General features: G+C 36.9%; 1 protein-coding gene across 1 annotated transcript in view; it reads left to right on the top strand.

The window, feature by feature from the left end:
- Positions 1–26,024, top strand: part of USH1C (USH1 protein network component harmonin) — a 33,265-nt gene extending 7,241 nt beyond the window's left edge. Inside the window, exons 5-27 of the mRNA XM_054171829.1 lie at positions 2,811–2,919; positions 3,008–3,032; positions 3,732–3,789; positions 4,519–4,622; positions 5,558–5,642; positions 5,957–6,016; positions 6,273–6,329; positions 6,712–6,854; positions 7,448–7,513; positions 8,667–8,791; positions 12,181–12,230; positions 13,702–13,854; positions 14,232–14,348; positions 16,356–16,595; positions 17,910–17,966; positions 19,573–19,692; positions 21,193–21,255; positions 23,122–23,163; positions 23,470–23,523; positions 23,671–23,770; positions 24,489–24,598; positions 25,285–25,340; positions 25,900–26,024. Of these exons, the coding sequence (XP_054027804.1) occupies positions 2,811–2,919; positions 3,008–3,032; positions 3,732–3,789; positions 4,519–4,622; positions 5,558–5,642; positions 5,957–6,016; positions 6,273–6,329; positions 6,712–6,854; positions 7,448–7,513; positions 8,667–8,791; positions 12,181–12,230; positions 13,702–13,854; positions 14,232–14,348; positions 16,356–16,595; positions 17,910–17,966; positions 19,573–19,692; positions 21,193–21,255; positions 23,122–23,163; positions 23,470–23,523; positions 23,671–23,770; positions 24,489–24,598; positions 25,285–25,340; positions 25,900–25,999 (2,094 nt within the window). The 3' untranslated portion in view covers positions 26,000–26,024. The remainder of the gene's footprint in view (positions 1–2,810; positions 2,920–3,007; positions 3,033–3,731; positions 3,790–4,518; positions 4,623–5,557; positions 5,643–5,956; positions 6,017–6,272; positions 6,330–6,711; positions 6,855–7,447; positions 7,514–8,666; positions 8,792–12,180; positions 12,231–13,701; positions 13,855–14,231; positions 14,349–16,355; positions 16,596–17,909; positions 17,967–19,572; positions 19,693–21,192; positions 21,256–23,121; positions 23,164–23,469; positions 23,524–23,670; positions 23,771–24,488; positions 24,599–25,284; positions 25,341–25,899) is intronic.
- The last annotated feature ends 590 nt before the right edge of the window (positions 26,025–26,614 follow it).

The raw sequence follows: 26,614 nt of genomic DNA, 5'->3' as shown, positions 1-26,614 counted from the left end.
CCTTTTTTTAACTACAGTTTCTCTAAAAGGCAAGTGTTTTGTCCTTTCATGAAGACATGTGCTTCATTATTTTTTTTTCCTGTGATTTCTGATACTTATGTCTTTTGGGATTCTGCTGAATACAAAGAGATAGAGATTGGTGTGAGTGATGAAAGTGTACAAAGTATACAAAATGAGAACTTTGAAACAGTGATGTTATTATGTAAGGACCCTTCAATCTCCTGGAAGCTCTAAATATTGTATTTCTTACATTAAGATTTACAATAATGGGCATTTTCCTTGGGAAAAGTTAGGTTTGCAGCTTTTTGTTTTGAAAGTCTGTCATCTCCCTGTTTAATAGGAAAAGGGGATACTGATATATAATAACAGAATAATTGTTACTGCTCTACTCTGTTCCATCCTGTTGACTTTTATCTCTACTGCTTCTGATTCAGAAGGTTGGTATACAGTGATACCAGTACAAAAGTAACAAAATATATTAAACCAACTATTAACTGAGTATATGGACATTAGAGTGAGTGAAAACTGCCAGCCTGACTTTTTTGTTTCATGCAAAGAGGAGTATTAAAATATCTCTATGAGAAAAACTTGATCCCATACAGAAGGAAAAAATAAAATATGCTCTTGGCTGTATTTATAATTTTTTTAATATGTTCCTCTTAGAGAAATGGCGTAGTACTAACAGGTAGGACTTGCTTTGTGAATGATGACATTCTCAGAACAACACTAGCTTGCTGATAAAGGAGCTGTGTGGAGACTCACAAACATCATTGCTGTTTACAGCCCTGAAACTAGGTTGCTTCTTTGCAGTTATTAACAGTGGGTTTGTGGTGGGTTTGTGCAAATTCAGGCTCCATGGTCTGTTACAGCCTGCGTGATGCAGAAGAGAGATCTTGAACTGAACTAAAACAGAAGAACCCAACAGATAAACAGAAAGGGCTAAGTAGATCAAATTATATATATATATAACATTACATAATGAGATTAAATAATCATGTGCAAATTTCTGGTGTTTTTGCAAGAGAGTAATACAGAGGTGGAAATGCAGCAGAAATGCTTTTTGAGCATTTTACTGTTGTGAGGAACTCAACATTCCTTTGAAAAGCAGAGGTTACTCACTTTCCTACCATTTCCAAAACAACCATCAGAATCCTAAATAAACTGAAAGTCTTTGTTTTTTTCAGTAGTGTTTTGTAGAGGATATGGAGTCTTTAGGCATAGGCCACAAGTCTGACTAAGCTCTGAAGCATTTAACTTCTTGGCAGTACAGTTACGTTGCCAGTGCTAATCGCAGTCCTAAAAATGCATGTACAGTGGTTTTGCTGGACTGTATGGCTGCCAGGCCTATGGAATGGTTGGGTGGATTTTGAATGTTTGGAGCAAGATGAATGCTTTGAATATTTAGAGCAAGTTGGTAGGATGAGTGTTCTTTCATAGCAAGGGCTATCAGGGTGCAACACTAAACTATAGATCCTGTGTGCCTTTCCTCCTCTGATTCCACATCAGAGTGTATGTTGAAAAGCCTTCCTTGCCGACCTATTTCTGCTTCTATGAAAGATGATATTAAAAATCTGACTAGTTTAAATGAAAACAGTCACGGTCTTAGGAGAACTGCATATCCCAGGCAGGCCATAGCCCTGGGTGAATTTTTGGATGGCCAGCAGGTGGAGCAGCAGTCCCACTGGTTGGGGACGGGACCGACGGATGAGGAGCTGGGAACCACAGTGACCTGTCTCTGCAATTTGTTCTCGCCTGCAGAACAGTCATATGCTGCGTTTTCTTTTATAGTCTTCTGATGCTGTGTTGTGTCAAGTAAAAATCTTTTAAGTTCAGTGGAGAGGAAACTGCACTACGAGAGTTATGCTGGTACTATGGATGTGTTAATGTTTGTGTCCTACCGCAAAGTTTGTGAAAGAAGTGAGGAAAATCAGCAGGTCATTTCTTGCTCCGTTGTTCCTTGGGTTTGTTTGTTTTTTTAGCTGAACAGGTCACAGTAGGAAGATTCACTAATGCTTAGTACATATGGAAAAAAAGGCAGAAAGTGATGGCATGGCCAATGTCCTGTTGCCCAAGCATAGACCAGTCACAGTGTGTATTCATGTGACAGTTTTTAGGACACAGACCATATTGAGGAATTAATGCTTTCAGTTCCCCTCCCTTCTTTCACCTAAATGCAGTGATGCAAGTTTAGGCTTTTGGAGTTCAGTTGTGCAGTGCTCCATCTATTACCTAAAACTCTCAGTAAGGTACAAAGAAGTTGGTCTGCAGTGAGCTAGTCTGTGACTTCTTTACATTTTTCCAGGCACATACTGCCATCAGTGATGGAGAAAACAGTGGATACACTGAAATTTGGCAGCTTGAAACTTAAGTGGAATGCGTTAGGCAATCATTAACTGGGGTTAATACTGCTGTGAAAACAGACATATTTGCAAGGAAGCCACAAAGTTTTATTAAGACAAAATCATGTTCTACTGATTTTATTGTGAAGAGTCCTGACAATTCTCACGGTGACATTTTGCTGCATTTTACATAATTATCCACAGTAGCTCCTAAGGAACGCTGCTAGAGAGAAGTAAAGCCAAAGTATATAGCTTTTTGTTGTTGCAAAGATCGAAGTACAGAGGTGTAAGAGGCTGTGTTTGATAGTTTGTTGGTCATAGAAATTTGGAAATTCCTAGTCATATCAAATCTGGGTTTATGTTAAAGGAAAGGAAGCCTTTTCAAATAAAAGCTTTCTAATGATCTACTGTCATTTTATCACCAAACTTTTTAATGTTAATTCAGAACTCAATTCTCTCTTTCATCTTGAGGTTGGAGATGAGATAGTTCGTATAAATGGATATTCCATTTCATCATGCACACACGAGGAAGTCATAAACCTCATTCGCACAAAGAAAATAGTGTCCATAAAAGTCAAACGTAAGTAACAAGAAAATTATCTATGTCACCAAAGATTGCTGGTGATCTGTAGAAAGTGTTATTTAACAAAAGTATTTTTCTTTTTCAGACATTGGCATGATACCTGTCAAAAGGTAATGGTAATTAATTTGAAAATTCATCTTCACAAAGCCTCTTCAATATCCAAAGAACCTGTCTGTTCATCTCTCTATTTGAAAATGTGTGAATGAGCATCTCCATAGCTGGATAGACAGGTGTCTTTTTTGATGATTTTGACTTTTTATGCCACTTGCCTCCTTAAAACAAACCAGGTTTCATTTCCTCATTTGTGTGTATTAGCTGGAAATGTCATTATCAATACATGTAGCTTAACAGAAAGCCCCACTGCTTCTCTGTCTACATAAGACTTGAGGATTGCTTCAAAGCTTAGAAAAAAATTCAAATCATTGTCCTCTTCCAGTTTTCATTTAAAAAGTAAACTTTCAAGTGCGACATTTCTCAAATGTTAATGATGGGAGGTGCCTCTCTGCATAGACATTCATGTAATCTGTTCAAGTTGTCCTGGTTATTTTCATAGTCTTTCTCAGAGTTTCTTAAAATTGTTTCACTTGCTGAGGACCACTTTTCTCAGTGTTGTGTTTGACCACCTTTACTAGCCTAAAGAATGGCATGCTTGTCCGATGTTCTGTTCAAACTACTAGAAAATAAACCAGTTGTTGTGAACAGTATTCAAAGGAACTTGTGGATACAAGGAGACCACATTCCAAAGCAGCTTCTTCAATATATTCATATTGATTTTGTCCCCATTATTTTTAATTACTTTTTCCTTCCAGTTCAGCAGATGAACCCCTTAAATGGCAGTACGTGGATCAGTTTGTATCAGACTCTGGGGTAAGAGATAAATATCTTATTAACATGTCTTCTGGAAAATCTGCATTAGTTCTGAAGCACTTTCTCTTTTGACCTTATCTCAAAAGTTATTGTATGTGTTTCTATGATGCAGTATTTTGTACAGGGTTTCTGGGAGAAATAGCCTTTGTGGTATGAAATTATTCTAGACTCATTAGATAAGGAAAGGGCAGGATACAAATTAAATATCTTTTCCTCATTAACTCCTACTTTATTTTGCTGGCGCTTATTAACTTACCAGGCTATAGTTCTACTGTACAAACCTTTAACAGATTATTTGGCCTATATTAGTGGAGGAATGAGAGATTATCAGTACAAGGGATTTCTGTGGGTTGCAGCAGTGAAAGGAGAGAACACAATTACTGTTCTTTTGCTTTCAGGAGGAAAAACTCAGTTGAATAGTCATGTATTTTCCTACTCTTTTGTCAAGAAATATCTAAATGATTATTGTATCCTATCACTTTCCTCTAATTTTCTTTCACCCTTTCCTGAAGGCAGAGTTTGACTATTGAAACAATCTTCTTCAACCCAAAAGAGAAGTTCAATCTTTAACCTCAGCCATGCAGCTCCACTAAAATGACTGTTCTTCAGGATCAGGAATCTTATCTTGATGTTGGCAGATTTTGATTCCTGACTCCATGAAGTTTCAGAGTAATCTTGATACAAGGTCAACACAAATAACATCTGCAGTGTTTTTTAATCCCCCTACAGGAAGGAAAGGGCAGTGTTGCTGGTCTTGCTTCTTCTGGAGGGAGAGACAATAAAGAGAAGAAAGTCTTCATTAGCTTGATTGGTACAAAAGGCATGGGATGCAGGTGAGTACATGTTTCTTACTTAATATCGCCATTTTGTTAAGTGAGGCATCCAAGGCTGTTATTCCCCTCCTACACTGATATCAGGAAAATGGAGATCCACACTGCATCAGGAAGGCAAACTGGAACAGACTCTTACCCTGGCAGCTTGTTGATGGAGGTTTTGGAGGCGAAGGGATATTATAGAATTTCTTACATAATTAGCAATATGTGGCTGATGTTACTGAGATTGAATGTCACAGAATGTTTTCTAAAGCATAAGTTTTTATATTAATTGGAAGATTTAGATATGTGCGGGTTTTTTCCAATTATCTACAAATCTGGACTGGTGGTATATCCTCTGCTGGATATATTAGCTACAAAAATAATTGCTGTGTTTGGGCCCAGCTTAGGCTGCAGCTTGAAATTTTCAGTCTGGATGTTGGCCCCTAATTAAAACATCCTGCTTCCTTCTAATTAATAATCCTGAGAAATAACATCATATTATACATATAGTATACTGCAGTTCAGTGAGCAAATGTGCAAGCAATGAGTATTCTTTATTGTGTAATGTGCTTATTTTCAGATGTCATTAGTGTCCCAGTCACTTATTGTGGTGGTTTTAGGCTATGCTTTTAAAATCTACTTGCTGGGGGGGAAACTTCAACCTACCACACTTAGCAGTACAGATCTATGGGTATACTATGTTAGTTTCAATGTCAAAGGATGTTTTTCTTAAATCACAGTTTTGTGGTATAAAGGGTAGAAGAGCAAGATGACAAACCATTGGGTGCATACTGGCAAGTTTCTATGGTTTTTTCAGAGTAGGTTAATACCAAAAAAATAAGTCTTTGATTTGAAACAGATTATGACAAAGCAAATAAGAATTCTCACTGAATTACACTGTATTAGTCTATAAATACTATCCTATAAAACTTCCTTTTTTTATATTACACCAGTATTTCCAGTGGTCCAACTCAAAAACCAGGCATTTTTATCAGCAATGTTAAGCCAGGCTCTCTTTCAGCAGAGGTGGGCTTGGAGGTAAGCATGTCACCTTCCAAGGTAGGTACTTCCTTCTGGAAGTTTTGTTTGGTATTTACTGCTTCAAGGAGTATGGATCACTGTGAAGTCACTAGCCGAGTGGGGGTTTGCAGGGGAAAGGAGTACCTTGCATTTAGGAAACTCTCTTCATTTGTAATTTAAAACACGAGATGCCCTCCTGGATCAGACCAAGAGTGCATTGAGCTCAGTATACTCTGCCAGTACCAATGCTTAGTGTATTAGGAGTGTTAGAGGTCATATTAATACATGTGCTAATTTAGCATCTGTACTAAAATTTGGATTAACTTCTTTAGGTTGGAGATCAGATTGTTGAGGTAAATGGAGTGGACTTTTCTAATGTGGATCATAAAGAGGTAAGATTACATCTTTCTAGTTCCCCAGATTCATAATTGTCAGCTCATTAAGCATCTGTCTGATTTTTCTTGCTGCAAAAAAAATGTGTTTTGATACTGGGTTACTTAACCAAGGAGTTTGTATAAGGAAAATGAGATTTTTGAGATCTGAATACCTACCACCCTGTTTGATTCAGGTAGTTGTGTAAAGTCCACCCTTGAGAACCAGCATCTTTTATCCTATAAATACTGACTTTTGTGTCGTTTCAATTTGCAGGCTGTCAGAGTGCTCAAAAGTAGTCGTACATTGACTATCTCTGTGGTAGCAGGTGCTGTAAGTACTATATTTATAAAAGCAGAACATTTGTGAAAATTATGTGGGCAAATAAATGGTGAAAATAAATAGATAAGAAGTAAATCTGCATTTCTTTGTAATGTCTATACCACTAAATTCTCTCAAACCACTGTTGCTGCTCAGTTGAATAGTTGCCTGGCTCCTATGAGATGTTGAGCACATCATAACATTAAGGCTGAAACTGAAGTAGCACTTTGGAATGAAGTAGTCAGATCTTTCAGGGTCTTTCAGAGAACATTCTCAGAGTGATGTGAGGAAATGGCAGGTGTGCTAGTATATAGCTAGGTTTTGATTGCTTCTGATTAGAGCTTCATTCATGAGACTTTTCCACAACTGATTTGGGTGGCGGTTCTGATTACAGGGAAAGGAGCTGTTCATGACTGAAGAAGAAAGGCAGAGAGAAGCACATCTCCGTGAGCAAGAACGCCAGGAGCTAATGCATCAGAAGCGACTTGCACTGGAAACTAACAAAATCATCAAGGAGCAGCAAGAGAAAGAGAGATTGTAAGGACTGTATAGGACAGTGAAAATATTTGCTTGCATTCAAAAAGGGCATGGAAGATAGGAGCAATGTCTTTCCCAGCTTAGATTAACTTAATTTTGTTGTTGCAGAACCTCTGTTCATAAATCCTTCTCCTGTGGTACTCTGGATGCTCCAGGTTTTTAAAGCTCATATCATTCAGTGTGGCTTGAGTAGAAGGGTCACTTTATTCCCTGTAATACACCTGTGATTCAGTGTGATATTAATTATTTTCCTGATACCATTCCCTCATCCTTTATTTTTAGCAGGACAGTTACAAATCTTATGGTCTTAAAATAACACTATGGAACTGTCTCAGAAGGAGATAGTGACTTACAAAGTTAAATAGATGGTATGCCCTGGCTGTCCAGATGGTCCCTAAATGTCCTCAGGGTTCCTGTGAAAGTATATTGAACCCTCAGTATTCTTAAAGATGACTTAAAAGGAATATTTTTCCTCAAAGCATACGTATTTACTGTCTGTATCTCTTACCAACTATATGCTGACACGCTTTGTGCAAGTTCTTACTTAGAAAATACTATTTTTAACATGGTGTCCTAATTCCTCTTTATTATAGAAGAAAACTGGAGATTTCCCAGAAGGCTGCAGAGGAAGAAGAGAGATATCGCAGGGAAATAGAGCAGTAAGTAAAAACCTTACACAGGCATTATTGCAGCTCAAAAAAGGATCCCTGTTTATTAAATCTGATTGAAAACATTTGGCATGTATTACTGTGTAGTATTTTTGTAGCTTATATTTTGTATCTTGTGTAGCTTATATTAAATAAAAAGAAAAGAAAAAAGGCAAAACACAGGTAGTTTGTTGTGAGAATGTACAGAGTTTGGAAATTTGGTGCCTTTTCAGTCTATCAGTTCTGAAAACAGAAGCTATGTAGATTTAGACTAAAATAAAGACTATGTGATGCTAATTGTCATAAGTAGAAATTTCAGCCATAAATTTTCAGTAGGCTTTTGATTTTCTTGGGAGAGAATGAATTAAAGTAGGAAATTCTATAACAAATTTTATTCAGGAAATCTGATGGATTTTGTTATCACAGTTTATTATGGTTTTTAAAAATCTGTGATTCTAGGAACTTGACACATTCAAAGATTGAATCATAATGAAGTCAGTACTGTAAATGTAACTTAAACATTGTTTTACATTTGTAACTTTAAAATTAACCAATATAATAACATGATTGTTATCACAGCAATTAATTTCCCTTCCAAATGATGTTGGAAAATTGCTTGGCAGATAGTGTGAAATTGCACAATATCTGTTTTGATGTAGCCCTTTAGAGCTAGGATTAAGCCTGAAGTATTCATCTTTGCACCTTGACATCATAAATGGTTTTTCATTCATATTCATGCATGTAAGTCCCATTTTCATGTACCTATAGTAGCTAAAATTTTCTGATAGAAAAAAATGCAGGGATTTATGAGTCTGTGAGGTGCAAAAAGGAACATATTCTTCAGTTGTCACTAGAGAAAAATCTTCTGACAGTCCTGCTGTGGGCACTGCTGCAGCATGTGGAAGAATTCTTACACATTTTCTAACTCCTGAGGAATAGATAACATCTTGCTCTTTATTGTAGTCTGCTGTAGAAAATCCTTCATCAGCCATGGAAAGCTGCTATAAAAGCAGCTCAGGTGAAGAATTATTCTGTTCTCCAAATCCAGATTGCTTGTCTGTTCCAAAGAACATTTGGTATCTGCAGTGTCAATCCTCTGGGTGTAGAGGAAGGAGGATGGTAGGTTTTATACTCAGAGTTCCTAGATGTATTTTTTTTCCTCCAGGATAACAGCAGAAGAAGAGAAATTTAAAAGGCAGTGGGAAGAAGACTGGGGTCCTAAAGAACCTCCTAAATCTCTACAAACTGTAACTGCAGAAGTGCACTCTGCCCCTCGATCCAAACACAAATGTAAGTGGTTGATTTCAGTCTGCTTCCTAGGAAAAGTAATTTTGAGGCACATTGCTGAGCTTGGTGGAATATACCACTAGCCCGTGTCCAAGCCAAGCTAGCTATGACTTGGTTATGACTTGGTTATTTGGTTATTTTCAGAAGGCTGGAAGCATATGATAGATCCATAACTTTTATTTAACAGGTATCTAATTCAGCAAATCTACATCTACTCAAAAAGCAGCAAGTAGAAGAGTTGTCACAGTTCAGTGTTTGGCCTGTCACTGTTTTCACAGTTCTTGAATCAATAGGCCTGTCCTGATTTCTACTTATATGCTCAAATAGAAGTAATGCTGCTTTGTTTTCAGTATAATACGAAGTTATGGTTTTATGTCCCTGTGAATAAGCTGATATTGCAATACTAGGTTATGCACATATCAACACTTTCATCTCAGTGAAGAAAGTATCACTTATAACAAGTAATAATACAGGGTTTATGGGCGTTTTGTTAAAGACTTTCAGTTTGCAAGTAGAAAGTATGAACAAGAGAAGGCAAGTGTTTGGTTTTGTTCCCAATTTTGAATTAGCTTCAGGCTTTCTGCATTCAAGAAGAATTGTAGAATCAACCAGGTTGGAAAAGACCTCAGAGATCATTAAGTCCAACCTATTACCTAATACCTGACACCTCATGACTAACTAAACCATGGCTTCAACTGCCACGTCTAATCCTTTTTTGAACATCTCCAGGGACAGTGACTTCACCACCTCCATGGGCAGTACATTCCAATGGCAAATTACTCTTACTCTTTCTGTGAAGAACTTAATCATATCAGCAAATAATTTAACGTAATTTTGTATTTGAGGTGAGATTTTGGGTGGTGGATTGTTTGAAGGTAGAAAACCAGTACTAGATTTGCAATCTCATTAGGAGTGAGTGAATACATTTTGTACTACTCCTATCATTACCTTTTTTCTTTTCCCTTACTCTAAAACACTCTATTATGGAGGATAGAGGCTAAGGTTTTGAGTATTTTTGTCTGCTTGCTTCTAACTAAAAAAGGTATGAAATCTGTACTTTTGGCTTGGAGTAAATCAATTTAATGCTTTCAGAAAAATCTAATAATCTTTTCCTTCATCTCTTCAGCGGGACTTCTGTCCTCTTACTTCAGCAGTCTGGGTGGGGGGAATGTCTTGAGGCTCCTTTGCCTCTTCCATGAGCAGTAAACAACTTCATATATTGAATGTCATAAAAAAATGTAACAGAAGTAATTATTGCAAACCACCAAAGAAACACTAAAAAAAAAAAAGAGGAAAAAATAAATATTTTCCCAGCTCTTATGACAAATCTGGGTTTTGTCAGCATGTCTTTCACATCTAATTTATTCCTTCTCAGGCTAAAGTATTTACCACATCATTTTTCTGCATATCACTTTCTTCAGTTCATGCTCTTTGGATGGCTATGTTGAAAATGTAATGATGGTGGCATAATGATGTTTTCAGCTGATGCAAAAATGACCTTGCATGCTAACAACTTGGGTAGCAAAGCATGTAAGCAGGTACTAATTAAAAATATGCAATCAGAACTTCTAAATCAATTCCTAGTGACCTAATCATGAGAAAGGTAGGCACATTTCTAAGAACTTGCAGAATTCGGGCTTCTGTCCATGAGTTGCTGTGTGTAGTAGCAGGTCTGTTAATAATTTCAATAGATCATCTATCGGAATAGAAGAAAAATCCTACTTTTTCAAATGTGGGTTTTATAGATTTGGAAATATATTTTCCTTTTTATGTTTTGGGGTGTGTTTTCTTTTCTTTCCTTTTTGTGGGTTTGGTTTTTTGTTGTTGGGGTTTTTTCTGTGGTTTTGTGAATTTTTCTAGTCCTACTATCGACTTTCCTCAGTGAATTGCTCTTTTCCCTTCCCTTTCACAAAAAGGCTGTATTCAGCACAGCCTCAAAACTGGTTTGGTATCCGTGGAAAGTCTGCTTCAGAAGTAGTTATGTGACTGAGCAGGTAGAGTTTGTACACTGCTTGCTTTTCCATGAGTTTCCAAATTCTGAAGGAATTTAAGATGCTTGGAGCTTAACTGGCAGTTAAGCACTAAGTTGAAAGCTGAAGATAATATGTGGAGAGCGTACTAAATTGGTATTGGATAAAGGAAAAAGTGGAAAGTGCTTGTTGCATAACTTGAGAAGCCTGTGTTGGTTCCTAACCTGATTATGTTGAGTTTTTTTGGTGTGACTTTGTTGAAGTCACAACTTTTCATTGATGAGGAATTGAGATGGAGCAATGTTTATTCTGCAACCACCTTTTATCCATTTAGTTCTCTGATTCTTTAGCACAGTGTCTTCTCTGTATAGTGTTTGCTCCAGTGACAGCACAGTAGGAGGCTTTGAAGCCAGATATCCCAGAACTGATGGTGCTTTCATTACAGGAAAAGCCAGCTACCTCTTGCAGCCTTCCCTTCGTAGCAGACCAGACTAACTGGCCACAAGCAGATCCTAACTGCTCTTTTTACATTGCTGATCTCTTTTCTGCATCATGGGAACCTCCAATTAGACTGTCATTTCTCTCTCCTCAATCCTTTCCTCCTTTGTTTCTCTAGTAGATGTAAAGGGAATTGCACATGACCAACTTGAGACAGATGACATGGATGAAGTGATCATGAAGCAGGACAAACAGGTTTGCCACTCAGCCTTAACTCCCTATCCTGATTCAGATTCTTCCTGTTCTTCACTTCCTCCTGACAGTCAGTGGTAACACAAAAATGGCTTTTCTAGAGTGATATGTATGGTCCTATGGTAGACATTGAAAGGTTATGATACTCTTACTGTCATTGCTTTCTAAAGGTACCTTGATACAAATAAAAACCTCTGCCAATCCTGCAGAATGGGGGAATATATTGAGAAATCTCTGGTTTAGCAGTGTTTCTGATGTAAAATTATGGTAATCAATTCTTTTGTATGTTTTCATTTAGCAATGTGTTTTTTCCTATTTATGCACTTGGCTTGAAATACTTTATGCTGGGAAACGGAGCTTTTCTTGCCTTCACAAATGCCACTGTGTTCTGCCACAAACTCAGATGTGTTTGTATAACTGCTTTAAGAGGCTTGTTTAAACTAATGTGAAATAGAACTGTGACCATGGTAATCTTAGCAATGAATATGGCTATATGGTTCTGTATGAAGTTTACTGGTTGCCATTGCTTTGTTTTCTATAAAATATGTGTCAGTAAAATAAGAGTAAAGTGACTCAATGTACTTATACAATCAAGCTGTCTAAGAACATGTCATGTAATATCAAAACTTTGGTGTTGTGTCTTCAAATAAATTTTAAACAGTTAGATTGAGCTGCACCTGAACCAGCCCATGACTTTTCTTCAAAACCCATCTTTTCTTTTACCTTTTGTAGCTTTTGGGTGGTTTTATCGGTATGAAGGAAAGTTTCCCACAATCCGTAAGGTACTAAGTTTGATATGTAAATGTTTGCTGTGTGTTAGAATTTTAATTCATCTTTTTTTCTTCTTCCTCTTCTTTGTAATTACTAGACTTCTTAAAATTTTGGTTTGTTTTAAAAACCAAATTTCACTCTGTGCTAAAAAATTCTATATTAGGAAGTAAACTGAATCCATGGGGAAGATGAATGGAAAGGATGACTCATCCTGTTGTATCTGAATGCAGTGCATGCAGCTGGGACTATCTGATATGGATTCATACTCTGGAACAGTTTGGCATGTGTACTGCTCAGTGTGTCTTTAAATTCAGTCATTTTTCAAATGTTGATGCTTAGAACCTTGACTTGACATTTAGTAGACAGTACTAAAGTTAGCTTCTGGTTTACTAGAGGATAACATAACAACAACAATTGTTGTTAAAGTGCAAACTATTTTCTGTTTTCCAAGGCTTTATTATCAATATTACATGTAGCAGGTGGAAGGAAGATAAATAATGCTATTTAAGGTGAAGCACGTTCATGCTTTGAATTCTCAAAGCCACCATGAAAAGTCAGTAACTAATGATAACGAACAAAGAAAAATCAAAGTGTAGCCTCTGTGACAATAATGGACAGGTGGCCAGCTATCCCTCCTTTTTTTACTTTTGCATAAATAAAAGGAGAACATGGGCTTTCTGATACAAATTAGGCTCTACCAGTTAAAAAGGGAGAGGGAGGCAGAAATGTCATGTCATTAAAGTAGAAATAAGGATCAGGGTGTATTTCAAAGGCCACGGGAACAGAGGCTCCAAAAAGACCATGCAGTTTTTCCCTTTTGGTTGCATTCCACATGTAACATGATAGAGTTGCTTTGTGCTGTATAAGTTTGCTCACCAGGGTAAATGTTACCCTGTGCTTGCAGGAGTTACTTGGTCTTTGTGATAGTCTTTGTTCCTGTGAGCAGTTCAGTTCCTGCACTAATCTAAGCCTTCCTTTTGTAGCTGCTTATTTCAGTTGTATTAAGGCATGCAATGATGGTTTAGGACATATGCATGAAGGTGTTTTATGCATAAAATATTCATATCTACCTATACATGAGCATCTGTCACCTGAAAGCAGTCTTGTGCATATATAAAAATGCCAGAAGAGAGATGGCAAAACAAGGTCTAACCAAAACTATTTGAATATCCCAAGTTTTGTAGTGTGCCCTAGAGTTATAATTTTGCAGAAATGCAAGAGAGTGGATCTGTCTGATCTTGTCCAACTTAAGTTAGTGTGCACAGGCCCTTTAAATGCAGTTGAATTTCCTGCAAATTGCTAGGGAAATGGACGTTAGATTCTCTTTTAAAAGACCATCCTCACACTTGCCAGAACTGTAAATAAATTTTTAAGGCAGGTACTCATGTATTGAGCTTGAAGTTTGCAGTGATTTTAGCCAATGTAAAAATCTGTTTGCTAAAAACCAAAAAAGCCCAAACCAAACCCACCAAAACTTCCCAGAAAGGGAAGGAGCGAAAGAAGTCAAAAAGTGACAGTCTGTGTGAACAGAAGAAGAATAAAAAGGAAATGGAGTTTGAGCAAAAACTTGCCAAAGAGAAAGAAGGAATGTTGGAGAAAGAAAAACAACTGAAAATAAATCGTCTCGTGCAAGAGGTATGTTGTGTTCTCCTACCAAATGCAATATTATATTGAAAGAAAATGATCTGACTCTTTAATGGAATTACCTTAGCAGGACATTTGTGTAATTATATCAAAGATAATGAGGTTTTCAAAAAGTGCCATTTCACTGCAAAACTGTTCTCACATTTGCTGGTTTCTATAGCGAATTTTTGCCTAAATGAGGATACCACTGCAGTTAATGACTGTCCATCTCTAGTGCTTAATTTATGAGAGACAGCAAAATATGAAATAATTCTCAAAATTTATCATTAGTTTAAAAACCAATTTAAATGTCATTTCATAGGTTTGAAATGTATTTGTATTGTAATGGTACCTATAACTTTTTCTCCTGCACTGATATGATGGTTAAGGTATCTGAGACAGAACGAGAAGACCTGGAAGAATCAGAAAAGGTGCAACACTGGGTGGAAAGACTTTGTCAGACACGGTTAGAACAGATTTCCTCTGTAGAGAATGAGTCTCCTGAGGTAATACTCTGGCTTCTCCACATATTGCACAATCTCAAACTTACTAGTTTTCTTCTAAAAGCAACAACGTTTTACCAGAGAAAAATCTGTATTGATCTTTCCCTGTCAGCCTTCATACTGGGAGGAGAAAAAACATCATTAATTGATGAATTACAATCTCTGTAGCATTTGTTGTTCCTATATTTGATGGAGGGTTTGGGGTTTTTTAATATTTTAATGAGCTAGTTTTATTTTGTCCTTTTAAAGTATATTATCATCATAAAATTAACGACTTTATTAGCTCATGAGCTCTTTGGGTTAGGTGGGACATGCTACCAGTAATAAAAGTGAGACTAGAATACCCAGCCATATTTCTTAGTATCCTTTGAAAATAAGAACATCATTGATGATGAGCCCTTGAGTGGAATAGGGTTGGTTTAAGTAGTTCCCTCAAACAAAAGGAGTTGTAGATACTGATTGTGCCTCAGAGTCTAATGGTTCTAGATGTGGAGTGAGGTTTTCCCACCATCCTGCTTCTCTGGCTTTCTTCCGAGCACAGCTGCTTTCAAGAGGAACACTGCAATCTGCTGAACTCCCCCGAGATCCCCAAAAAATTGCAACCACAAAAGGGACCCTTGGGGAGCATGTTCGCCTGAATTTCCTTTGGGTCAATGTGGAGCAGCCCTGAAAAAAAGCAGCTGGTCTTCTGCTCTTCCTGGCTTCAGGCTTAGATCTTTGTGGCTTTTCAGTGCAGGTCTCTAGGACAGTGGAATCACTATACTGAGGTTTTTTTTCACTGTCTACTTTTGACTACCTGGATTCTGCCTTGTTCCACTTACTTTTTAAAGTAATAGGGGAAATTGCGTGTTAAAATCACTGTTGCATTTCCAGAGCTCTGCCCTGATTTAAGACAAGCACTCTGTTTTGTTTGCTCAATCAATTCTTCTATTACATTAAATATAAATATTCTATTACAATTCTACAAAACCACCTAAGCAGTTAAACTGATGTAAATCACAAAACCAGCGTGCTTTTGAGGGATAAATGCAGCTGAACAATGTTGACGTACTTCATGCTTGAACTACTGCTAGTCAAGATCTCTTGACATCTGCCAATAAACCCCCCTATTTTCCAGTACCAAGGAGTGACTGGCATGTAAGGAGATCCCAAAGAATGCCAACAGAGAGAACCACTTGAGGGAAGTGTTGTCATTAGACTAAGATGCATATGTCTGTAGGACAGCTCATCTGTCTAATATTTCCTCAGCTGAGTCTACAAAATAGCAAAATGCAAGAGTATCAAGTGGGTTTTCTGAAGTACTTAATTTTGATTTCTGATGAAATGTTATCAGCTCTAACAGCACATGCAGAATCCTTCTTTGTACATACAACCTTTCTTTTTTAGGCGACCCGTTATGTTCAAACTCTGGAGTTTGTTAGCCCCACAGTGCATCTGGTGTTGATTTGACAGAAATTAGAAAGTCCAGAACCTCCTGAGGATCTGAATTTTATAGCATTCTAAACTTTTTGTTTTGATAGCTGCTTAAGCTTATTTATCCCCCTTGTATTAATGTTTTGTTTACACTAGATTTTAACTCCTTTCCCTTTTTCAATGGCATGGGATTTCAAGGCTCATCTTCAATTACTTTCCTTTTATACAATAACTTTTGCAAGGGGCAGAGATTTCTAGCTCTTCTGAAGACTGGCAACAATTGTGTTAGCTATGATTTGTCCTGTGATTTTTGCTTCCTGAAGACACCATGCAGTTCAGTGGTGTTTTTGTGTCAGCTCCCTGCCCCACAGTGCTGCTGTCACAGCACTCCAATTTTCTTTTTAAACTGGGCACCCAAAGAGTGCTTTTGAAAAAGCTTTTAGAGAAAAAGTTTACATGTTTTGTGTGGAGGACAAGCCAAAAGCTTCCTGTGCAGGCGCAGTTAGGCTGAGTGATGTTCTAGTGTTTACCATTTATCTCTACAGACATGTTGCAGACAGATCAGCTGTTAAGGCAGATTTTTGTTGTTGCACATAGTTGGCGAGTGGACGTCCTCCCGCTTCTTCTGCCACGTCAATGAGGCATTTTGCCGGTGGCCTGCAGCTTCATACCACAGATCTTGATGATATAAATTTAGATGAAGTTGACAAGCCTAAACAGCGTGTGGCACCACCCCCACCCCCCATTGTTACTCCAGCACCAGCAGCTCATCCACTTCCTACATCAAATGTTCCACTTCCAAGGGCTCCAGCCTTGGCAGTAACACCACCTTCCCAGGTGACCTCATGATTTGTTTGGATGCATGCATTTCTTTTGAGATAACTTTCTCACTTTCTTAGTCAAAAGGGGAAAAAAAAAAAGCTCTAATAAAAGAATCTTCTGCCAGATATTACCTCAGGAGAGAAATAGCACCTGTTTAAATGTAGTGCCCTTTGATAAGCATTATAGTAATATTCATATACCCCTTTGTGTGGCAAAAGATTCTTATTTGTTTCAAACAGCCGAAGATCCAATAGGGTCACTTTATTCTCCACATAATTTTCTGCATGGATTGACTGACTGGATTGTGGGTTTTCTGTTTATTTGCATGTTTACTTGCAAGTAATGGCTTTGTGTTTGCATGGTGGGGTGGAGAAAGATATACAAATTAATTACTTCTCAGGAGAAACAGGCAGCTTATGTGAATAATTGCCCTAATGTTATCTATGAGTCTCTTCTTAAAAATTTAAGTACACCTATAATAGCGCTTGACCTATGTAGCTTCTATCTTTGAAGTGATGAGAATATGCTAGATCAACTGACACAGAAATGTCAAGTCTCCTTATAGATCACAGAGTCCCAAGCTATTTGTGAAACAAAAATGATGTGAAATGACACCAGAGTACAAAATACCGGTGTTAAGAGGAGAAATACATTCTCCTAATGCTAATAGAAAATATTCAGATAAAAGGAATAATACAGAAACTGTTGTACTGGACCTGGCTCCAAACCCATATGTTCTAATATATTTCTGGCAGTTTTTCACTGCTAGGTATATTGGAGAAAAGAAATTAATAAATCAGAATACACCAGGTAATAACAGTGAAATAACCTAGCCATTAAAAATTGTAAGTCAGTTTTCCCTGAATATTGTTAATATACATGAGGAGACAAGTAAGCTCTTAATAATAAAAACCTGCTTTGTAGATAACTTGGTATTCTTGATGTGGTTTCAGGATTGAAAGGAAAATTATGAGCTGGACAAGGTTTATTTTTAACACCATAGATAAGCAGAAGCAGTGTTATTTAATCTCATGTTTGTGCCTGCTAAAGCCAAAACCAGACAATTGTTGTTGGCCCATAAGTATTTCTGTAGTACTATTCAAACTAGTAAATCTTAAATCAACTGCTAAGTTTGGGGTTTTTTTCACGAGATCATTTAATTTCAGATTTAGCTTGAACAAATAAAAAATGGACAAAAGGAATGAAAACTTGTCAAATATTTTTGACAACTAAGTATTAAGATAGCTGGTATAAATTGGTCTGTTTCTCAAAAAGTATTGTCAGCTATATACTTTATATGAATCTAGTACTAAGTCTGTTACTGTTTAGGTTGTAAGAAACACCTCCCACGTTGGCAAAGCATCTTCTGTGTCAAGCAATCCACTGGTATGTCACTTACTGTTACTAATGAGTGTAGTTTTATGAACTTCCATGGAATTCTAATGTCAAGGATTTGGCTTTGCATGGCTAATTTATTTAAAATTCAGCCCATGCATTCATGTTTGTGAATCCTTTGTTCTGGTCTGAGGACTTCATGTTTCAACACTTCAACAACATGCAGTTGATGTTTGTGTTTTCCAGATGTCTGTATGTCACACAGCATATACTTTGTTCTTCTCTGAACACAGACAAAAAGACCTAGGACCAAACTATATTTTAAACATAGTGGGTGCAAAGAAGCAAGTAGTCTTCTGAAAAGCAATCACCATTTGTTTGATAACTATGCACTGATTTTCATTCAGGATGGCTGGATCATAGAATCATAGACTCATAGAATGGTCTGGTTTGGAAGGGACCTCCAAAGGCCATCTAGTCCAATGCCCTCTATAGTAAGCAGGGGCATCCTCAATTAGATCAGGTTGCCTAGAGCCCTGTTGAACCTTACCTTGAGTATCTCCAGGGGTGTGGCCTCAAGTACCTCCCTGCACAAACTGTTCCAGTGTTCCACTACCCTCATGGTAAAGGACTTGTCAAGTTTCCCCATTCTGAGGCACTCTAGAAAAGTCTGTCTCTAAATCATGCAAATCCAGGAGAAATCCAGTTCCAGTGCAGCTTCAACAAGTTGATAGCTGTGAATCTGCTAATTTTTCTAATATGAAAAAGGTTAGTAATATGATATATTTTGTGGAGTGGAACACATTAGTTGGGAGAGATCCACAGGGACTTTCAAAGGTCTGTTTTTTTAAAAAAAAGGGCAAACAAAAAACAACACACCCCCTCAAAAACAACAAAAAAAGCAGCTTTAACCAATTTGCTGGAAGCAATTCAAATAATTTCAGAGGATACAGCTTGTACTATATGAAGATATCTGGAATACATCACATTTCCTATGAGAAACATTGACCAAAGTGTGCTGAGAGTTGCTGGGGTTAAGTCAGTTTTGAACTCTCCTTGGACAAAACTGTGCTTGATGTGAGTAGGAATTTATTGAATAAAGTCTACATTTGGGGTAATACATGGTGGATGGTCTCATATGCCTTTGGGAATCTGTATTTTCTAGAGTCAAGGGTAGGTAATTAACATAATTAACCCTTGCTCTTAAGCCAGGATAAGTTAATGTGAACTTCTTTATGAAAAGCTGATTGTTGCAGTCTTGGTGAATTTCATCTTAAAGGATCTATTTATCCATGGGTAGTTAAGACCTCATTTGAGATTCACAGTGTTCATATGCTCAACTTCAGCATTTTTTTTCCTGTAGTTTCTCATTTATTTAATTGCCTTTATAGGATAAATGCCAAAAGCAGGGATGAATTTTTTCTATTATTTTGAAGTCAGAGTTTAGGGGGGAAAGCTGCTATTTAGATGCAAGAGAAATTACAGTTTGTTATGTTGACTTTGTAAGTCTTAGTTAAAATAATTCTGTAAGCCTTTAGCTGAATTCATGCCATAAAATTCATTATCATAAACTATTTGATTTGAGTCATCTTGGTGAAATGATGGATTTGCACAAATTACATTGTGAATTGTGGTTTTTCTTAAATTAACCCCCTAGCAACTTGCTCCAAGTCCACCTACCCAACGACATCCAGGGGTACCAATAGTCTCTAAACCAGTCATGCTGCATCCTGACCCAAACTATATGGTCAGGCCAACAATCAAATCAGAGGCCCTGGTAAGCCTTTTAATGTCCTTTTTTCTTCCCTGAATGCTGCAGTACTATGGGATTTGTTGTTGTCTTGTCTTCAAAGAATCAATGCTTACCTCATTTTCTGCTAACAAACTCTTGTAGATTTTCAAGTGATCACTAATGGTGAGTGCGAGAGCATTATTCCATGACCTAAAAGTCACTTTTAGTGACAGTTTTGGTACAGGAGTGCATAATTCCAGAGCAGTGTGAAGCCTTTGAGTCTGTAGGTGGGTTTTTCATTATTATTTATTTACCTGATGGGTTTTATTATTTATTTTTTTTTAAATTTTATTCTGAATTAGTGTTTTTAAAAAATAGTAAAAGTTACTTACTTTGTGTTTTCCCTTTGCAAATAGGACCAGTTAGGAATATTTATTCCTGGGAGTCATAACTACTTATACTATTAAAAGTAGTTATGTCTGTTGCATACATGGTGTAGGGGTGTGTGTCTGTGCATCTGTATGAGCAGGGCAGTGTATTGTAACATGAGCTAAGTGATGGACAAATGTCACATTTATATTTCAATTATTTAATTACAAGATTTTCCTATACCTACAATATTCCTAGCTGTTTTTAATGAAAGTGCAATGGAGGTTTTTGCCATTTTCTTCTTTAATTTAGGTATTCTTTCTCCTTTATTTTCCCAGCTACAGTTTGGCTAAACCTAAGTGCTGCATCATAATTAGTTTTCCCACAGACATAGTCATCTTGAAATTTCTCTATTATAAGTGGATTAATATGATAAATTAAAGCAGTTTTAGTAAATTGCTCAAGAGAAGGCAGGTACATGAGCTAAAAATAAAAGCAGCTATCTCCATTGTACATATTCCTTCAGTTGCAGGCACTGAAGCTTTCATTTGATGGTGTTCAGTAATTCAGCATATCTGAACAATATGAAATTCCTTAGGGGAAGAATGAACAAAGTGAAATAATAATCTGCAGTTAATCTAGCTCTTGGCAATAAATACCTGGCATGCAAATATAAACTAGTTTACAAAGTTGCTAATACTCTTATGTGTGATCAAGCAGACATGGTAAAAATTAAAAATATTTGTTGGTGTTTGGGGGTTTTTTTACTGACTCTATACAATCAGTTTGATTGGCAATAATATCCACCTCCATAGGGATATTGCTTATGATATGTTACACGTGTATGCACACTTTCCAAATCACAAGTCTGCTGAAATGTTTCATATGTCAACCATCTTCATTCCCCAAATGCCTCATACCACATGGAAGATAACAGTTTCAGTGGGAGCAATATTCTGATAGGACTTTGAGAGAAACATGTCTGTAAATTGTTTTGGTAGACCTGTTACCTCTTGCTTCTGTTTGAGTTAGTGCAGTAAAGAGTACTCATTCTTTCTCAATGAAATCACGGTAGGATGTGAAGGAAGACTTGCAGAGAGATTGCTTTTGAGTTGATGATACTTATTTACAGCAAAAAGTTAATATCTGGTTTGGCAATTCTTTTATCTTTTGCAGCCACAAGAGATGTTTAAAAGGATGGTGGTTTACAATTCATCATTTAGATCTAACAAAAAACAAGTAAAATAACGTTTTCCATGTTTTGTGTGGTACTTCTTGTTTTGACTAACCATAGAATTAAACTTTTCCTTTCTAATCCTGTTGCTCAGTTTCTAAAGCAGAGGGTGCCAGACAGCCCTAGTGCATGCTGCTAGTCTTGTAAACTTCCAGTGTGTGTCTGTGGCTTCTGATAGTCTAGACAGATGAAGAATGAAGAAATGGTAAATCCTTCAGGTTGATCCATAGGTAACTACTTAGATGGTCAGTGCAGTCTTTAAGACAATTAACACTAACTGTTTTTTAATTTTTTAAATATATCTTTAAGTTTTCCTTGTTTCTTGTAGTATCCACCTGCAAAGCTTTTGGTAATAAAATATTTTCTTGGTTTAACAAATAGAGCTGTTGTCATAATATAGTTGCTGGTAGGAAATTACAGGAACTGGTGGTGGAAAGCACATATTTATAAAGTCTTTCTGTATTGTGTAGGGGTGTTCTGCTGCATTACTATTTTTATTGCTTTTCTCTGACATTTTCATCTCTTCCTCTCTGCGTGGCTGGTGGTTCAATAGATGGTCCCTGAAAGAAAATAACTTCATGCTTAACTTATCTGCTGCTCTTAAATGTGTCACTTTCTGTACAAAACCCCTTTATTAATACAAGTGAAGTTGGATACATTGCCATGTTATATGAAAATGTTGGGACACAGTTGTGAGCTCACAGTGTGAACTTTTGAGCAGTAAACCATTAGAGATAATCATGATTTTTTTTTTTTTTTCTTTTGATCAGTTTCAGTCTATATATAGAAGGGAAAACTGAGTTTGGGATAAATCAAACTTTGAGCTTGTTCATTACATTGAATGCTAGTGTGTTCTGTGTATATAAAAGTTGTGGTTTTAGAAAGTTGTAATATCTGGTCATGATTTATCTTTTAATTCTGCTTTCATTTCAGCCAAGCTTCAATTGCTATGGTCTCTTGATGCTAGAGACTTCAGTGAGCAGTACATTTAATTGTGCAGATTCTTTTTATGTTCAGCCATATGAATATAAGTAAAAAAATTATTGCAAGAGTCTTAACTCTTTCAGCTGAGACGTGTTTAGTAGTGACAGAGCAGGCTTAGCACTGTGCTTTCCACTTGGTGCTGTTTGGTTTGCTAGTCCTTGTTTGGATACAGAAGGTACTTGGCTCTGAGAGTTTGTGATGCCTGTTTCTGACAAGGTTTATTACAGTTTAGTGGATGTCTTCATTGTATCAGGTTTTTTTTGTTATGGGGTTTAGTGATTTGGGTTTTTTTTTCCCCCCCATTTAAAAATTATTTTCCCAGGAAAACTTTCTTTAAGGCCAACATCTGTTTTTCATGATGGTGACCTGGGACAGAGTTCACTGACTTCTTTTAGATTACATAATGAATTAGTGACTTGGCCGAAACTGGAATTCTTTCTTATAAGTTGCTTGCTCCAGGACTATAGATAACTACTTCAGCTATGATTCCAAAGATCACTACAAATTCAGCTAGTCAAACTATTGGTTGAGGTAACTGTCATTGTAAAATATTTCTCTTGCAGTTTGGTAAAACTCTTCATAATATTAATGTACTTCATAAATGAATGAATCATTGGGTTTCCTCCCCCCCCAGGATGAAATTGGAGCTGACAGAGTGGTAAATGTCCTCAAAACTACTCCGTAGTACAACTGGCTCAAACTGTTTGAAGTGTCTTCTGACTGTCAGGATGGACTATTTGCTGCCTTTCTGTGCTTTTCTCTTTTACTGTCATCTTTCATAGCTTACAAAGTTCTGTGTTCACTCACTAATCAATAAAATGGAGTTTGCATGTGCGGGGTGTGCATGAATCTGATATTTTTACAATTAAGTACTGTTTTATTCTCAGGGCTTCCAGAAATATTTGGAAGATTTTGATCCATATTCAATGGTAAGGAGAGAATCCAAATATATCCCACTGTTTAATATAAAAGACACTGGAAAAAAATATACATCCTTAATTTTGAGGCCTGGGAGGGGGTGGGGTTCTTGGTTTGCTGGGACTTCTGTATTTGTCCTTTTTACTCATATTGAAAAGGAGATTTCTACAGAAAATGTCATGTGGTGTTCTGATCTTCCCCTAAGACTGTTTTGGACAAGGGAAAGGAAGGTCCTTTTTCACCCATAAACTACATGGATCAGCCTAATTATTTTGTATTTCCAAGATGGAAATGACTAATGTTTATATCTTCCACAGTTTACTCCAGAACAGATTGTGGGAAAAGATGTTCGGCTATTACGAATTAAAAAGGTAGATAACTATTTGATTTACCTGTATGTAAAGTGTTCATGCAAGCATTTATTCTACAATCCCATGTACTGGGAAGAAGGAAAGATTAAGCTTCTGCTGATGGTAAAAAATAACAGCCTTTTATGAACTATAACATGTTTTTAATAGGAGGGATCATTAGACCTTGCAGTTGAAGGAGGAATTGATTCTCCAGTTGGAAAGATAGTGGTGTCTGCCATCTATGAAGGTGGTGCTGCAGACAAACATGGTGAGTAAGAATGGGGAATTTGAATGCTGCTGCAAAATGGCTCCTTACACTGAGAGTTGCTGGCTCATTTCATAACTGCACATAGCACTGACCGGCACACTTAGATTGTTTAAGGCAGACAAGTTCTGCCTTGGCTCTAAGGGCATCTCAGAGAGAGGCTCATGATTTGAAAGGTGCTGCTCAAATCAACAACTATGTAAACTCTATGAATAATGTTTAAGAGGAAATGGTCACTGTTGTGGTATTTTTATCATTGCAGAATTTTCAATAACATGTCCTGAAATTGTACAGCTGTTCTCATAACAAGGTCTCCTTTTTTTCTAATCTCATTTATAGATATATATATATAGATAGATATGTAAAACCAACACTTGATTCTCTGGTGCATTCTGTTAAGGTAAACAGGATATGTTCTCCATTATTTCCCAATTTCCAAACAGTGACAATTCTGGTACTTTTATGTGCAAAGCAATTACCTGACCATGGCTGCACTACTCTGCTTAGTTTTGTTCTTAATGTTACTTTCAATAGTAATTTTCTTGGTAATGTACCTGGCTTTACTCCCAAAATCCCACTGTCTCTCTCAATTTTTAGTGTAGGCCTTCACATATAGTAAAGACAATTTTCATCATAATCAATACTGCATAAATAGGAACAGAAATGACTCTCAGAATTTTTGTTGCTTACATCTATGTATACCATATTGCTCTTTCACCAGGAGGCATAGTGAAAGGGGATGAAATACTAGCTGTAAATGGCAAGATATTAATTGACAGCACGCTGGCAGAAGCACAGGCAACCCTAGCAAAAGCTTGGAATATGGGTGGGGTGAGTAACCTGGCATTACTTCATCAATCTACCCATAATGCTCATTTGAGGTATTCTTTTCTTTCATGACATTGTTACATCAATACAAATAAACTTTCAAAAGTAACAGGTATGCCACTACCAACATGAGTTGAATATACTGGTATATTGTGAAAACCATGCATGTAATTTACTGTGAAAGTTCATGGCATTTAGCCATTTGTCAAGATGGTATTTAAACACATTACATTCTGAGTGTTTATATTATGTTTATCTGTAAAATCTCTCTTTGATGTTGAAAATTACTTGCAAGCTGATTGGAATGTTATGGTAATAGTTTATTTTATCTTTGGTTTCTTAATGTACAGTAACACTGCAATTCAGCTACAGTGAGTGTTTTCTCAGCAAGAACTGTAATAATTGCTAAAATTACCCAATACAGGATGATTCTTAGAATTATTGTTTTTACAAGCTTGTTGCATGACCAGCAGATTTTTCCTTAACAGATAGAAATCAAACAGCTCAGTCTTGAAATGCTCTTCCTGTAGAGCATCTTTCTGCTGCTCTTTGTAAGTTTTCCAGCAATAGATTGCCTTCTTGATTCTCTAATATTCCATGGCCGCCTACTAACCACCTCTGAAATCTAAAATGTCTAATCTCTAGAAGCAGTATTTAGTAGCACCTTTGCTTTTGCACTTCTTTTTCAGGATTGGATTGACTTAGTCATTGCAGCATCACCTCCAAAAGAATACAACGATGAACTGTAAGTGCATGTACTTTCTTTTTCTGAGGATTAAAAGGATAGTAACAATGGCTTATAAGGCTTACTTCAGATCAACTTCATGTATTTACTTCCTGTGGACTACATAATCTTCTGCATCACATGGTTGCTAATTTGTTAGTTATAAGTAGCTATCATGCATTACAGCAGTGGTTCCCAGACTTTTCCAAATGTTGATTCTCAGAACTGGTTGTACATGATTGCACACTCAGAATTTCAGTTTGAAGTTTGAGGATTCTGGGGGGTTGTGAGGTTTTTTGTTTTGGTTTTTTTTTCTTTTCAAGGTATCCTTTGTATCAAGTAAAATGGCAGAGGAAAGTTTTGAGTTTTGTAGTCAGTTAACTTGGGCTCTTGTTCTGTGCAGAGTGCTAGAGTACTAGTAGCTGTAAATCAGTAGAGTTTGGCTAGCTAGTACCAACTGAAGACTGCTTCAGAATTGCATTTAATACCCATGCAAAAACTGACAAGCAAGGAAATGACTGTTGCTGTTATTCTTTTCTTTTTCTTTTTTTCTTTTTCCTTTCATATCTTGTATATCCAGCCCTACTATTACCTCATCAACAGTCAGTCCCAGCACACACAGAAAGGTTTTTGAAGGCAGTGCACCTGTGTACAGACAAGGGTATCTTCTGCAGCTGTAGCCACTGCAGTGTTCCCTCATGGTGAATAGCAGACCTGGGTTAACATGACTGTCCATTGTGAGGCTGCGTTATTTTTTCAGCATGTGCCTGCCTGTGCATTGCATACCATGTGTGCTTTTATTTCTGGCATGCTGGAGTGTTCTTTGGGCTTTTGCCATGCCTATCATATTAAAATATAAGCATTTTGTTTCTTCTTCATAATGTCCCCTAGAGGTCCTGTGTAGAATTGGTTTATCATCAACCAGACTATAAATTAAATAGGCCCTGCCTAAACAAGTAGGCTTAATCCAGTTTACTTTTTTTTCCCCTTATCTGTGGACCACTGCTGTGGCTTTGTGAATTCATAAGTGTATAAGCAACTACAAATTACTTTCTCATTAAGGCTTGTCCAAAGAACAAGTTCTCATTTGTATTATATGACAGTGTGCCTGTAAACAAAGATTCATGTTTGGTTTTCACTGAAGTCTGCCTGTGTTAATTTGTCACCATACAAGGGGTTTGTCCCAGAACTATCCTTGTGTCACAGATTCAGTTTATTTTGGTTTCTGTATGCTATAATCACTGTAAGTACAGTTGTAGATCTCTAGAAGAACCATCTTAAGATTTTTGTTGCAT

The sequence above is a fragment of the Dryobates pubescens genome, chromosome 22 (genome assembly GCF_014839835.1).
Source record: "Dryobates pubescens isolate bDryPub1 chromosome 22, bDryPub1.pri, whole genome shotgun sequence".
NCBI classification, from domain to species: domain Eukaryota; kingdom Metazoa; phylum Chordata; class Aves; order Piciformes; family Picidae; genus Dryobates; species Dryobates pubescens.
Note: the sequence above shows the minus strand (reverse complement) of the source record. Positions and strands in the feature narration are given on the sequence as shown.